At 32.4% G+C, this 14,963-nt stretch overlaps 1 protein-coding gene and 1 long non-coding RNA gene across 2 annotated transcripts; both read left to right on the top strand.

Moving 5' to 3' along the window:
* The first annotated feature begins 10,296 nt into the window (after positions 1-10,296).
* Positions 10,297-13,311, top strand: LOC129287703 (rop guanine nucleotide exchange factor 3). Its single transcript, XM_054923928.1, is given in 10 exon segments — positions 10,297-10,378; positions 10,381-10,614; positions 10,699-10,716; positions 10,719-10,760; positions 10,763-10,813; positions 11,163-11,314; positions 11,408-11,482; positions 11,571-11,867; positions 12,517-12,861; positions 13,023-13,311. Coding segments are annotated over 10 exon segments (1,419 nt in total). The 3' UTR covers positions 13,146-13,311.
* Positions 13,312-13,853: 542 nt separating this feature from the next.
* Positions 13,854-14,454, top strand: LOC129287624 (uncharacterized). The gene is made up of 2 exons (XR_008587755.1): positions 13,854-13,969; positions 14,130-14,454. It is a non-coding gene; the product is annotated as an uncharacterized LOC129287624 (long non-coding RNA).
* Positions 14,455-14,963: the final 509 nt, after the last annotated feature.

The following is a 14,963-nucleotide window of genomic DNA, read 5'->3' as shown; positions in this document are numbered from 1 at the left end:
TTATCATACATCAAGTATATATTAACCTCCCTTTTTTGGGTACAAGAAAAGAAACAAATTGAAGTTATATAAAACCAGTAAATGTATGTCAATATCGACCAACGAACACCAACCGATTCCTTCTGTTTTGGGCCACAATATGAATCTGCTCATTCGCGCGGCAGCTGTCGGTTTTTATTGTAGTTGAGGATCAAATTGAAATGTGACAAAACATGAACAAAACGGAAAACATGAAACATATGTAGTATAAAACCCCACAAAACCTTGACAGAAATACAAGAGATCATTGAGTGCGAGAAGGAAAGAGTTGAAGAAAAATGCGTGGATTTGCGATAAAAGCCGTGGTGGTAGCAGTTGCAGCGCTGGTGGTGGCATCGTCAGAACATTGTAAGGCGCATGATCAAACTGGTGGCGATTTGCATGTGAAAGTGGTGAACAATCTGGAGAAGGGTCAAAACCTGAACCTGGATTGCAATTATTTTTCAGAGAAATTTCCGAATAAGCCGAGGACGGTGGCGTTTCTTGGGAGCGGAGAAGCCCAAGAGCTGGTTTTGGAGGAAGAAAGGATTATATGGAGTACCATTGAGTGTAGGTTTAAGTGGCCGGGTGCTTCTCACTCCTTCCCAATATACGTTAATTATAGGGATCTGGGCTTCTGTCGTACAAAGTGCACTTGGAGTATCAAACAAGATCAAGCGTGCATGGTCGATGCAGACATTTTGCTGCAGACACCATGCGAATCATGGCTCGATTAGTTACGTATGTACTAGTCATATTCAGACGATATGATATCATATGTGGTGTTTCACCATTATGAATAAACATACAAGGACATGAATATACATATCTATTGTGTTTGTCTTCCTACTTTACTTGTCTAACAACGATTTGTCATTTCTCAATATCCTTCAAAATGAGATTGTGGTATGCATCTATGCAGGGCACTGTTGGTAGCAAGGACATCAGTTTTAACCACAATAAATACCATGAAAAAAAAGGGAGAATTTTAATAAAGAATCTTGGACCATACTTATTTAAATTTAAAGCCGCTAAATTTGTAAAATTTCATTGCAATCTAAGGATACTGATGGGATATTAAATTTTTGAGAAAAATGACAAAATTGTCTGTCATTTAAATTAATGTCAGAACTGTTCTATTTCACTTATTCATTGACCGAGAATGAAATTAAGTGAAAGTCTAATAGTAAGCAAATAAAGTAGGGCAATGAATAAATTAAGTAGGGCAAGAAATAACAATCCGTACGTAAATGAACAACATATAGTATAGGAACTAATAAATTGTTTTAAGATAATTTAAACATCTAAAATGAAAACAAGTTAAGCAGGGTAAGAATAAATATTTTATAAGTAAATTAACTAGTAAATAGGACAACGAACAACATTTAGAAATTTAATATCAAATCAGTACCCTTGAATTGCAGTAAAATTTTAAAAAGTTAAGGTTTAGAATTTAAATAAGTATGGTCCAAGGGTTTTTATTGAAATTCTTACTTTTATAATCCTATTTATAAGTTACTTCTAACATGTTAACCATACCAAGAAAAACTTTAAAACTCATTAACTCTATCTTAAAATTTAATAAATCTCAACTTTATCTTATTAAATATGCATACTTCAATAACATATTTTTTTCTCTCTAATATTTAATGAAGGGTGAAAAAAAAATTTATAATAAAAATTCAATGACATGACTTATAAATAATTAAAAAAAAATCTTTCCTTCGATTAAAAAAAAAATCTCTCTCTCTCTGTTCTATAAACGGGGCTAGAGAAAGTACTATTACACGGGGAATGAATGCACGGACAGTGTTGGTGGTACTCGACATGACAACAGCAAGTCCAATGAAAGTGTTCCAAGTCTCCAAACATCACTGATATAAACATTGTCCGAAATCCATCATAGTAATCGTTAACTTCTTTGATTTGGTGAGTTGGCAGTAGCACTGCGATGCTTTCACTAGTTGCTTGCTGAGGCTTTCGATCTTCTTCGTCGGTCCCTCGTTCCTTAAAATCCCTGATCAGGAAAGGATATGTATGTAATTGCACTTAATATTCTTGCATGTTGGCCACTTGCTCAGTGAATTACCGTACGTAGCTTTTGTTTTGCCTCTCGGTTGGTTGTATTCAACCTCTTGTTGCATGCATGCAGCATTCTCATGTTTTGAGATTTCTACAGGTTCTGTGTCAGATTATTTAATTTTCATTGCACTTAATTATTAGTCGTCAAGGAAGATATGCACTTCCCCCGAGGGCGCCGGGGACTCAGTTGGACAAAATGGTTATGCAATTATTGTGAGCATACTGGAATTTATTCAATTTCTTCTAACAACCAAACAGGCACATGGTTGAATATGACGTTATCTTTAATTGAAACCGACAAGACAGATTGGTTTAATATGAGATAAAATATAATTAGGCTTAATTTAGGATATTAGAATTATCCAATAGGGATATTTAAAATAAGCATATTGATTCATTAGATTAGCTTTGATTATTTATTTTATTGTTATCTTAGATAACATTATCTTTAATATTTAATTTAGATTTAGGATTTAGAATTTAAATTTAAAATGATTATTGTTTTATTATTTTTAGATATCTATAAATAGAGTTAGATTTTTCATTTGCATTCAGTTTTGATATTATTAAATAAGATTTTTTAAAAGTTTCGGCCTTCTCTTTCCTTTCTTTTTCTCTCTTACCCCTCTTCCTCTTTCTCATTTTACATCAATTTGATATTAGAACTAGGTTCCCATCACATTTTTGTTGCCAATCTCACTTAGGAAGTACAAATTTTCATTAAAATTTGAAGGTCCAAATAAAGTATAACGAATTCACTATTCAATACTACTGATTAGAATGCCTTCATCACCTTTCACATGTTTGCTCTTCATTGGATCTTGAAGGTTTGCAATTTCTTCATATGTTTGTGGCAACTTTGAATAATGTTTCATTTTTTTTATTGATATGAATTTTTGTATTCCAAAAAAAAAAGGAGGGAAAAAGTAAAAAAGAAAAAAAGAGACAGAAAAAGAAGAAGAAAAAAGAAAAAATTTGTTATGATGCTTAGCTACCAATATAAGCTATAACATATATACACGTTTAGATTATTGGTATGAATGTATTGATCTACCATAATATGCTTAATAGCAAAAAGATTATGCTCAATGGTAAGCATGTAATAAATATCAATAATGGTATGTCTATCTAGTATGAGCAAATTTATTGTGACAATTATGAGTGTCGCTATTTTCATCAATCGAAGTATGCTAATCATAAGCAATGTGAGTATGAAGATTAATACCGGCATGAGTACATTGGCAACGACAATATAAGCATCTTAATAGCCATCAACATGATTATATTTTATCAATAGGAGGATGATACCCATTGCCATTATGAATATGCTAACTTTCAAGAGAACATAAACCAAATTATAGTTAAACTAGATTGCTTTTAGCAAAACATAATTGTTATTTTGACAAGCTTAATAGGGATGTGGTGTGAAGTTAAGAAGGCAACACATATATGAGATTAAGAAGGAAACAAATGGAAGAACAAGTATCAAGCAAACCAACAATGAACAAAAGCTCTTTCCTTTCTAGTAGAAGATTCTCTAAACAATAATCAAGTTGTTTACCATGCACCAGTACAAGTGGCTCCTTCTCAAATTGTTTCTAGCAAGGACCAATCTCATCATGCTATAGCTATTCCTTGTCTACAAGCTTTATCTCCCAAGGGCACTTTGTATACTCTATCTATTGGAAAGATTTTTCAAAGATTCTACATGATCAAACAAGTCACTCTTGCTAGAGTTTATTCTCTTGCTATCTAACTTGTTGGAAGAGATTCTTATATACTCGCCTATATCAAGTTGTTTGCTCTCACCTATTGAAAAGGGTTTCTAGATTCGAGCACTCTGTTAAAATTTATCCCACCTTTCCCTTCTTGAATTTGTGCCTTAATTTTAACTCATCGGAGCCGAGTTCTTCAAGTGAGAAAAAAATGATGTAATATAAGATAAAATATAGTTAAGTTTAATTTAGGATATTAAGATTATTCAATAGAGACATTTAAATAAGGATATATTGATTCATTAGATTAGCTTTGATTATTTATTTTATTATTATCTTATATATTAATATCTTTAATATTTAATTTAGATTTATGATTTGGGATTTAAATTTAAATTATTAATATTTTATTTTTTTAGATTTCTATAAATAGAGTTATGTTTTTTGTTTATATTCAACTTTAAATATTAATATTAATAAATAAGAGTTTTCAAGAGTTTTAGCATTATCCCTCCTTCTTTCTCTCTCTCCCCTCTTCCTCTTTCTTGTTTTACATCACAAATATTGTAGTTAAAATTCAAATCGTCGTTATGTATATCACTAGCTAATTTAAAGCTAAATACAAAACTCAAGACTTCATGCAATAGACTCCTTGGTTGCATGCGTATATGCTTCGTCCAACCAGACGCCAGATTCGCAAATGCCACACCCACACACACACACACGTACGCGCACTGTATAGGTGTTAGGAGTATATATCTTCATTTTTCGGTAATAGTTGGAGTATATATACCTCCACATTCAGTTAATAATATTTTATAATTTAATCCAAAAACTGAAAATTATCAACTGAAACAGCCTGTTAAAACTACCAAACGCATGGTGATGGTCAAAATAATCTAAATCTCTATTTATAGTCTCGTCTGAAACCAAACATGAAGGTAATCTATGTGGCGCCCAACTCGATGATAACAGATAGATATAAATAACTGGTTGCATTCTTTAAAACCCTAATTAGTTAAACAAAAATAAAAGAACAACCCCACAGGCCATAACATCTTTGATCAGAAATAATTAATGTCTCGAGGATTTCAGCAAAACCTGGGCCTGTTAATACTGTCGGCGGCGCTGTTGTTGGCATCATGGAAATCAAAACGGAGCGGATGGATTCTTAATGCTGGCGAAAACGCGCGTCAAAGTGTTCAACTATTTGCAGAACCATCAGGATCTGATCCTTCATTGCAAGTCAAAAGACGACGATCTTCATGTTCATCGTCTGGGTTATGGCGAGCACTACGAGTGGTCCTTCCGAGTGAATTTCTTCGGGAGGACACAGTACTATTGTAGCTTCCAATGGCCCGGCGCTCTTAAATGGTTTGATATATACATCGGATGGAGAGACGATAAGCTTTGCGATACCTGCTCCTGGGGAATCTGGGAAGACCGACCCTGCATGCTCAATACCACTGATTATTTTGGCCATTGCTTCCAATACAACTAATGCATCCTAATAACTTCTTCACACTTACTATTTTATCCGACTTGTATGTATTTAAATTCTTGGCAAGTTGTAAACCAATTGAAACCTGAACTGCTTATTTAGTTTAGTAACTTATGACTTTAATTTCACAGTTCATAATAATTATTCAACCATTCTCCATTATTATATTATTCCCAAACATCACATATTCACACATGAATTAACCGAATTTCTGGATCCAAGATCTAGAGCATAGAACATGAAGGCAGGAATTCTTGAAGTTCTTCTGGTTTATGCTAAAGGCATCAAACGCACCAACCTTTGGTATATAGTATATATTGAAATCCAAAATTTCTATTAATATTCTGTATTTTTTCAATCTTTAAAACTTATCGTAACGTAGCTTATGACAGCCAAAAAAAAAATGCTTGAACTTTTTTTGTCAGGAAAGCCATCCTATTATGTGATTCTTGAATGTGGAACTCAATCTCAAAGAAGCAAAATGTCATCAGGTGTATTTACTTTTCGTCCCCCTCTTATATATGTTCAGCTTCATGTTCTTAATGGAAAATATTTAGACAAAACTAAATTAGCTATAACAGTATTGAAAAACTGGACTTGCTATATAGTATATGTCTTATATTACATTTTAATTATATCTGTTACTATAATTTTTTTTATTTTCGTTAATATAAAATAAATGATAAATGAGCTGTGAATAATGCAGGAAAAGATAAGAAAACGTGGTGGAATGAGAAATTCACATTTGAATTATCATCATTTGATGATAGGAAGAAGTTAAATCACCTGAAGTGTACAATCATGGACACAGAGCTCTTTACAAATGGAGGATTTGTGGGTGAATCCAGGTTACATATTTTCTTTTTTTTGTTTTCCTGCATTATCATTAATTTTCCCATTAGTAGACAAAAATGAATCTTCGAATTACAGGATCCACTTGATTGCAAGACTATCACTAATGCTTTTACAATATGTGTGTGTGTGTGTGTGTGTGAGCTTAAGGGTTATTTGAAAATCTATGCAAATGCAATTTTAGATATACAATTATTTATAAATTTACAAAAATGAAATCAATTACTAATGTTTAAGCAATAAGCAGTTGGTTTATTTGAAGCAATATTTTGTTTAAAATTATTTTTTTAAAAAAAAACAGAATTTACATAGGAAGAATAATCTCATCAGAAGGAACAGAGAGAGGATATGTAGAAATAAAACCAGCTCCGTACAATGTGGTGCTTGAAGATGACACCTACAAAGGACAGATCAAGATTGGATTTAAACTCTTCGTGAACGTAAGCCTTTCTTTCTTCTTCTCTTCACCTGAAACCCTTTTTCATATATATTTTTTTCTATTGAAAATAAGCTCACTTATCTGCAGAAAGAAAATCATGAGATAGACGCGGGAGAATCAATGGTAGAGATAAAGGAGCAGGACGTTCCATCATTGGATCCATTTTGAGGTTGTGGAGAATATCGTGGTGGAAAATCCTCTTTTTATATAATCATAAAAAGACTACCAGGGACACAGATTATAAGAAAATAGAATTATTACCATTTTGTTACAAAGCATTTATAAATTACTAATGGGTATTAAAAGTACTGTTTGCTCGATGTTAAATTGACTTAACAATTACATTGACTCATTTTAATTTACATTCTTTAATAAATTAAATTAAATTTTATTAGGGTATACTCATAAATAATTGCTTTATTCTAGTATCATTTACAAGAGCTTGAAGCAATTGGACAATGTGTACGTAACAGGTGAGAAAGGTTGATTTCACTTGAATAAAGCTCACTTTTTATTTTCCTTTTTATCCCCTTTTTTTCTTTTTTGCCTTGTGGAATGCAGAAAGAATATACCCTTTGCCGATCTTGATATATTATATGTATAAATATTGAGACTAAGTTATTAATAAATATATTTTTCAAAAAAATATATATTAAATTACCACCTTTCACCAAGGGAAATAATAAATTAAGTTTCTAGGGGCCTAATGATATTTGTTTTTAATGAAAATGCATGATATATTATCTATATTCTAAATATCAAAAGGAAGGCCATGTTTTTAACATATGCATACCTTTTCTCTTTTGCCCGAAATTGAAATGTATATTACCATATAGTATTTGAAAAGTATTTTGACCTTTCGATCTTCAACCATACATTAGCCATATATTCTTTTCGACTATCGAACTATATACATGGAGGGAAATGGTGTGCACGTTTGTCAACATGTTGCGTTTCGCGATTTTTTAGGTCTCTAAAATGCAAACTTCTCTTGAGAAATCATATTATATTAGTTAATATCAAGTTAGTATGATATTATTAATTTATATGTAAATGTGGCTCATGAAGCTGCAGGGATCGTTCTTCATTTCAACCATTTAAATTAAATTTAAATTTGCTATATCGAATTTAATAGTTGTTCTCATGGATGCTTTCCAAGCTAACTTCCGACAAGACTAGCCAACCAGATGTCTGAAATTTCAACCATCAAAATAAAAATGACAAAATTAATGTTCGCTCACATTCATTACCTCACCTCTTTTTTGTTTTCCCTCCATTTCCATCATTTAAGGAAGTTCATTGAATATAGCCAACTACTATATTGTTAATTAACAGTCCATCTCATGTTACTTATATTCAACCAGCTAGCGCCGTTTAGTATATTTACAAATTTATTTCATTTTATTTTGTATTAATATAAGTCTCATTCAGTGTGTGTATTAAATAAATAATAAAAATGGCGTTAAAAATATTCACAAAAAATGGTGTTTAATTGAGATAAATTGGGGTGATTAACAAAAGAGTATTCTGTTTTATCATATGCGAACAAAAAAACTTCAAGACAGTTAACACAGATTAAAGTTTTCTTTTGTACCATTTGGTTTTAAAATATTAATTGTTATTAAAATGAAATGAAATATTATTTTTCAACTGAGATCAACAAGCGATAGAGATGTGTACCTTATTCTCTGCTTCACATGCTGCCATTGCCAAATCAATCTTTGACCTCAACTGATATAAATTTTTTTTAAATAATAGTTAAGTTTTAAAATACTAAATTAATAATTTTGAAATACTTAATAATTTTTTTAAAAAAAAGTTAAAAATATCTATCCTAATCATTATAAAACTGAATGTAACTTTTAAATTATATATTTTTATTTATGACTGTTTGAATTGATATTTATAATTTATTTTTTAAAAAAATTTTTCAAAATTAAACTGTCATTAATTCAATCATTTAGAACATAACTGTTATTCTCTCTCTTTTTTTAATCAATTTTTATATAAGGTCCTTCGTACCTCTTGGTCATTAAATCAAATATTTGTATATTCATATGATAGAAAGTCGTTAATCTTGGATGGCAAAATACAGCAGCATTCTCGTCCGTGAACCTGAATAAATAGCACAAAAAATTTATCTTTATATATATATATATATATAATATGTTAGGTACGTCTAAAATAATGACACACACACACACACACACACACACCACACACACACAAATAAACGAGCTGTATTTTACATTCCATTTAACTGGACTAACAACTGATTACGATTTCTTCAAATAATTCATCTTGATAATTAACACAATAATCTAAAACATTTTAGACTTAGTTGGCCACAAAGAACAGACATTTTTATCTCAAGTTTGGGAATATCAAAATATTACCACTTTATAAAATTCAATCCCCCTGTAATTATTGTTCAATTCAGACATTTAAAATAGCTACTTGTTTAAAACTCAATTGACAAACAAGATCAATCAAGATGAAAAGGTACGGTAAACAACACATTCTATGAAAAAAAAAAAAATCATAGAAAAATATTCTTATTGATGTCATAAAATTAACGAAGAATTTTATATGAATTAAATTTTTGAAGAATTAAAATTATATCAAATTTTTGGAGTTTTCATTTAGTTTGAACAAAAATATAATATTTTAGATAGAAAACTTGAAAGAATAGAAAAAAATTATATATTTATATAATATAAATTTATAAAAATGGTAATATTCATAAGTTACACACGCCTGCAATCTAATCTTTTTAATGGAATAAGAAAAAAAAAAATACTGAATAACATATATTTTATTATTATTGATATTGATTAACAACCATACATAAAATAAACAGAAGAGACAGGAAACTGGAATCCGAGTTTCATTCCAAAGTCCAACTGTAATAAAAACACAGCTTGCATGTCTTATTCTCCTCTCCCACCTCTTTCCTCACCCATGGAGTAATCTCGCCATTTCTGAAATTCTCTTTTCCCCCTTCTTCTTCAGCCCAATAATTTCCTTCTCTTTCATATTCTTCCCGGAAAAGTTTCCTTTTTTGGTATGTGAAGTCCTCATCAGAGAAGGCGATAAAAGCCCCGCAACGATTCTGGCCACAGTGGGTAACTGTTTCAAATGCTTCTTCCGTTTTCGCTTCTCTCTACTCTTTCTGTTCAACTAAAGGTAACTTTGATAGCTACAGAAATATCTGTTGGCGACCGTTGCTTTTGTTTTTTTATTTTTTCTATCCGTTGTTGCTCTCTTCGAGTTTTGAAACTTTCAGTTTGTTTTACTGTCGGAAAGTAATTAAAGAGTAGTACTTTCTCTTATTTATATATGTTGAGAACTTTAGCTGGGATTTCTCGTTCTGGTACTTTTGGTCTCATCAGCAAGAACATTCTTTGGTTGCTTTTCTTTTTTTGTGTGCTTTCAGAAGACAAGAAGATGTTCAAACTTTCAGCCTTTCTTTTGATCGCATTGCCCTTTTTATTTCTCTTTAGATTTATGTAGTTTATCTTCATTGAGAATTGTGCATATATGTTACTGTCCCACTAAATTTGTGTATTTGAAGGTGATCATGAAGTTCTTGAATTGGGAACCCTAAAAGTCCAAACCCTAATATAAGACACAATTATGATGACTTTGTGCAGGTTTTGAGGAATCTGACCATATAATCTTGAGCTCAGATGGACAATTTGTCAAATTTTGATGAAAACTGTGATGCTGGTTATCAGCCTTCAGCTTCCTCTGTAGATCAGAATGATAATCGGCCACTGGGTACTCCACGTTGAGTAGTGATTCTTTTGCCTACTGCCGGACTAACTCAGAGGCCTCAAATTTCTCAGAACCTGTTGATGACAATTGCTCTGCTAGCGAGCCCTCACCTTCTTGGTGTCTCTCTGCGAAACCCAGTGCTAATCAAGCAGTTCTTTCAAGGCTTGGGATAAAGCTGGGCAGGCATTCATTGGATAATAAACTTGAAGACCTGGATCTCTTGGAATCAGGTTGGTTTTGTTGAGGTTGTGCAGTTATTTGAAAATTTTTGTCTAAGACTAGTAATCAGCTTAATGTTTATGGAAAATCAGCAGAGCTTGAAATGATGAAGGAAAATTTGCAAAGCTTCTTCTTGGGGAAGATATGTCAGGCGGTGGGAAGGTGTCTGCACTGCTGTTACAATCTCAAATGCTATTACCAACCTTTATGGTAATTCTTTCATAGTAACTATTGCATAATCCAGTTGAAATTTCATGCATTCTATGTTAGATTTGAGAGCAAACTTATGTGTACTCCACACTCCGTAAATTTGGTTCTCAAAAGATAATTTCTTTCATTTAACTCCAAAGTCAAAACACTTATGGAAACCCTTCAGTATGGCCCTGCTATGGGCTAAGCTAATAGTTAGCAGAACTCACACAAGACCACATTGATGGAATTTTAAAATTTTTGGAGTCAAATGATGATGATTATAATTACCTTCTGATGATTAAATTGAGTGAATGTATATCTCCCAGTGACATATATAGTAGTTGATTCTTAATTCTAATGTCTGCAGCTACTGTTTTTGGACAAAACTTGAAGTTGGAGCCTCTGAAACCTGAGAAGAAGGCTATGTGGAGTAGGGAAATGAAATGTCTTCTATCAGTGTGTGATTACATAGTAGAATTTGCCCCAACTGCACAGTATTTAGATGGCACCATAATAGAGGTGATTTTTTTCTAAAACCATGACTATAAAGTTTAATGGACCTTGTTTGGAAATATCTGTTTGTATCTGATTGGATCCTGTGATTTCACCCAGATGATGACCAGTAGACCAAGGTCAGATATTTACATCACCCTTCCAGCGCTGCAGAAGCTTGACACAATGCTCATAGTTAGTCAAACATCTATTGCTTCTTGTACTGGACAATTCTGTCTCCTCTGGAAAACCTCATGACCTGTGGAGATTGATGATTTTACAGGAAATGCTAGATAGTTTCCAGGATACTGAATTTTGGTATGCAGAGCAAGGAAGCATATTGGGGAATTCTATGCATTCTCGTGTAGGCTCATTTCGAAAGATTGTTCAGAGAAATGATGAGAAGTGGTGGTTGCCGGTTCCTTGTGTTCCCCGCAGTGGCCTCTCTGACAATTCAAGGAAATACTTGAAAGCAAAACGGGATTGCGCTAATCAGGTTCATAAAGCAGCCATGGCTATAAATAGTAGTATTCTCGCAGAGATGGATATTCCAGAATCGTATATGGCCAGTCTTCCCAAGGTTAGTCCTCATTGATTAAAGACAGCCTATGTTTCTGGAAGTGTTAGTTTAAACTTAAAGTCCTAGCAGAATGAGTTTGCGATATTGTATAATAAATTGAGAGCTGAAAATGCTGGACTCTGAAAAATGCAATATTGTATAATAAATTGGTTTGGATTTGCGCTTTGAATTTCAATAAGATTTCATGGAAGCCTATCATGACAACTGAGGCTTGAAGAGAACAGTTTGGCATAAACTTATACTTAGGCTGCTGTAGCATCTAAACCTAATGGCATCCTCTTTTTGTGTGTGCTTATCTCCCAAAATTGGTGCAAAAACTCTAGAATAAAGTTGGAGCAGGAAAAGCCACCTTAGGTGGCATGGGTGGGTTAGCGTATAAGTGGAGATCAAGGTTCAAATCTTCTCAATGTTAAAAAAGAAGAAGAACAAGAAGTTGTTAGAGCAGGATAAGAATTTTTTGTATCAAGAACCACTTTAACACAAGCTCCACAGTCACCATATTAAGTACCAGTGGAAGTGGAACTCAAAAGCTTAAACCGCCCAGTGCAGAGTTCAGTTTCATAGAATGCAGCAAATCGCATGTCCGTGTCATTCTGAAAATGGCTATATTTATCTGACTTCGTTGCTGTTTCAAAATAAATCTTTTCAGAGTGGAAGAGCTAGTATTGGAGATTCAATTTATCGCTATCTTCATACAGCAGACAAATTCTCAGCTGACAATCTTCTTGACTGCCTCAAAATAAGTTCTGAACATGAAGCACTCCAGCTAGCAGATCGAGCCGAAGCATCAATGTACACATGGAGGCGTAAAGCTTGTCTGAGCCATTCGAAGTCATCATGGAGCAAGGTAAAGGACCTGATGTCGGATACAGACCTGAGTGACAAAAACTATATATTAGCTGAGAGAACCGAGACTCTATTTTATTGCTTGAAACAAAGATATCCTGAGCTTTCTCAGACTTCCTTGGACACATGCAAGATTCAATACAACCGGGTAAGTTTTAGGATCTATAAATTTATATTCGCACTGAAAAAATATACATACTCATATCAGTACTTCTTAGGTGGGCAAGAACCAAAAAACAAGAAGAGTGAGCTGAAGAACTGCAATTTGCAAACTAATATGCTGGAGAATAATGAAACTTTCTTGTGCAGGATGTAGGGAAAGCAATATTAGAGAGCTACTCAAGAGTGCTAGAAAGCCTAGCATTCAACGTTGTTGCTTGGATTGATGATGTTCTTTATGCAGATAAATCAGTGAGGAACCAAGATGTATAGAAATCCCAAATGGGGTTATCAGCTGCTTTCAGCATCTCTGCTCTCATGTTCAACATTTTTTTTATTTGTTTGTCACAGGCTTAGAAGAATCAGTGCATCATACATTGATATTTGTATGAGATGCTTTCCCATGCAAATGTATGCAGCTTAGTTGTTAATTGTACTACAGATTACTGCTTTCATATTGGATTTAATGATTTCAGCATTCTTGTAGCAGCTTCCTTTCAAAATGGAGGAGAAAAAATTGCAAAAAATTAACCGGTATCATTGATTCTTTAGAGTAAAACAAGGAAGAAACTTAGGTTGTAATGCCAAAATCAAAAGTTGTATCTATGTATGACATGTGAAAATCTTATATTAAAAATGTGACTTTAATGTATACATAGACACTTCAAATTTAATTACGATCGCCTAAATGTGTCCATGGTGTGCCTTATATTCAAATTAGCGATGATTATTAATTAAAAAATAATGGAAATAATGTTAATATTGCATTGGCATTGCTCAAAGCAAATAAAAAAAGAGAGGGGGTAAATTAAACCAATATCTACTAAGATTTGGCTTAATAACAGGGGTAATTATTTATCTAAAAATAACCTTACTTTATTTTATCAATAAAAATAATTTTTTTATAAGTTATAGTATATTTTTAGTCCTCTAACTTTATATAAATTTCAATTTAGCCTTTTAATTTTAAAAAATATTTTTTTCAGAAAAACTATATATTAGCTGAGAGAACCGAGACTCTATTTTATTGCTTGAAACAAAGATATCCTGAGCTTTCTCAGACTTCCTTGGACACATGCAAGATTCAATACAACCGGGTAAGTTTTAGGATCTATAAATTTTATTCGCACTGAAAAAATATACATACTCATATCAGTACTTCTTAGGTGGGCAAGAACCAAAAAACAAGAAGAGTGAGCTGAAGAACTGCAATTTGCAAACTAATATGCTGGAGAATAATGAAACTTTCTTGTGCAGGATGTAGGGAAAGCAATATTAGAGAGCTACTCAAGAGTGCTAGAAAGCCTAGCATTCAACGTTGTCGCTTGGATTGATGATGTTCTTTATGCAGATAAATCAGTGAGGAACCAAGATGTATAGAAATCCCAAATGGGGTTATCAGCTGCTTTCAGCATCTCTGCTCTCATGTTCAACATTTTTTTTATTTGTTTGTCACAGGCTTAGAAGAATCAGTGCATCATATATTGATATTTGTATGAGATGCTTTCCCGTGCAAATGTATGCAGCTTAGTTGTTAATTGTACTACAGATTACTGCTTTCATATTGGATTTAATGATTTCAGCATTCTTGTAGCAGCTTCCTTTCAAAATGGAGGAGAAAAAATTGCAAAAAATTAACCGGTATCATTGATTTCTTTAGAGTAAAACAAGGAAGAAAACTTGGGTTGTAATGCCAAAATCAAAAGTTGTATCTATGTATGACATGTGAAAATCTTATATTAAAAATGTGACTTTAATGTATACATAGACGCTTCAAATTTAATTACGATCGCCTAAATGTGTCCATGGTGTGCCTTATATTCAAATTAGCGATGATTATTAATTAAAAATAATGGAAATAATGTTAATATTGCATTGGCATTGCTCAAAGCAAATAAAAAAAGAGAGGGGGTAAATTAAACCAATATCTACTAAGATTTGGCTTAATAACAGGGGTAATTATTTATCTAAAAATAACCTTACTTTATTTTATCAAAAAATAATTTTTTTATAAGTTATAGTATATTTTTAGTCCTCTAACTTTATATAAATTTCAATTTAGCCTTTTAATTTTAAAAATATTTTTTCAGT

Source organism: Prosopis cineraria, unplaced genomic scaffold (genome assembly GCF_029017545.1).
Source record: "Prosopis cineraria cultivar Desert tree isolate PC_DT_omini unplaced genomic scaffold, ASM2901754v1 PC12, whole genome shotgun sequence".
Lineage (NCBI taxonomy): Eukaryota > Viridiplantae > Streptophyta > Magnoliopsida > Fabales > Fabaceae > Prosopis > Prosopis cineraria.
This window is presented reverse-complemented; position numbering and strand designations above follow the sequence as displayed.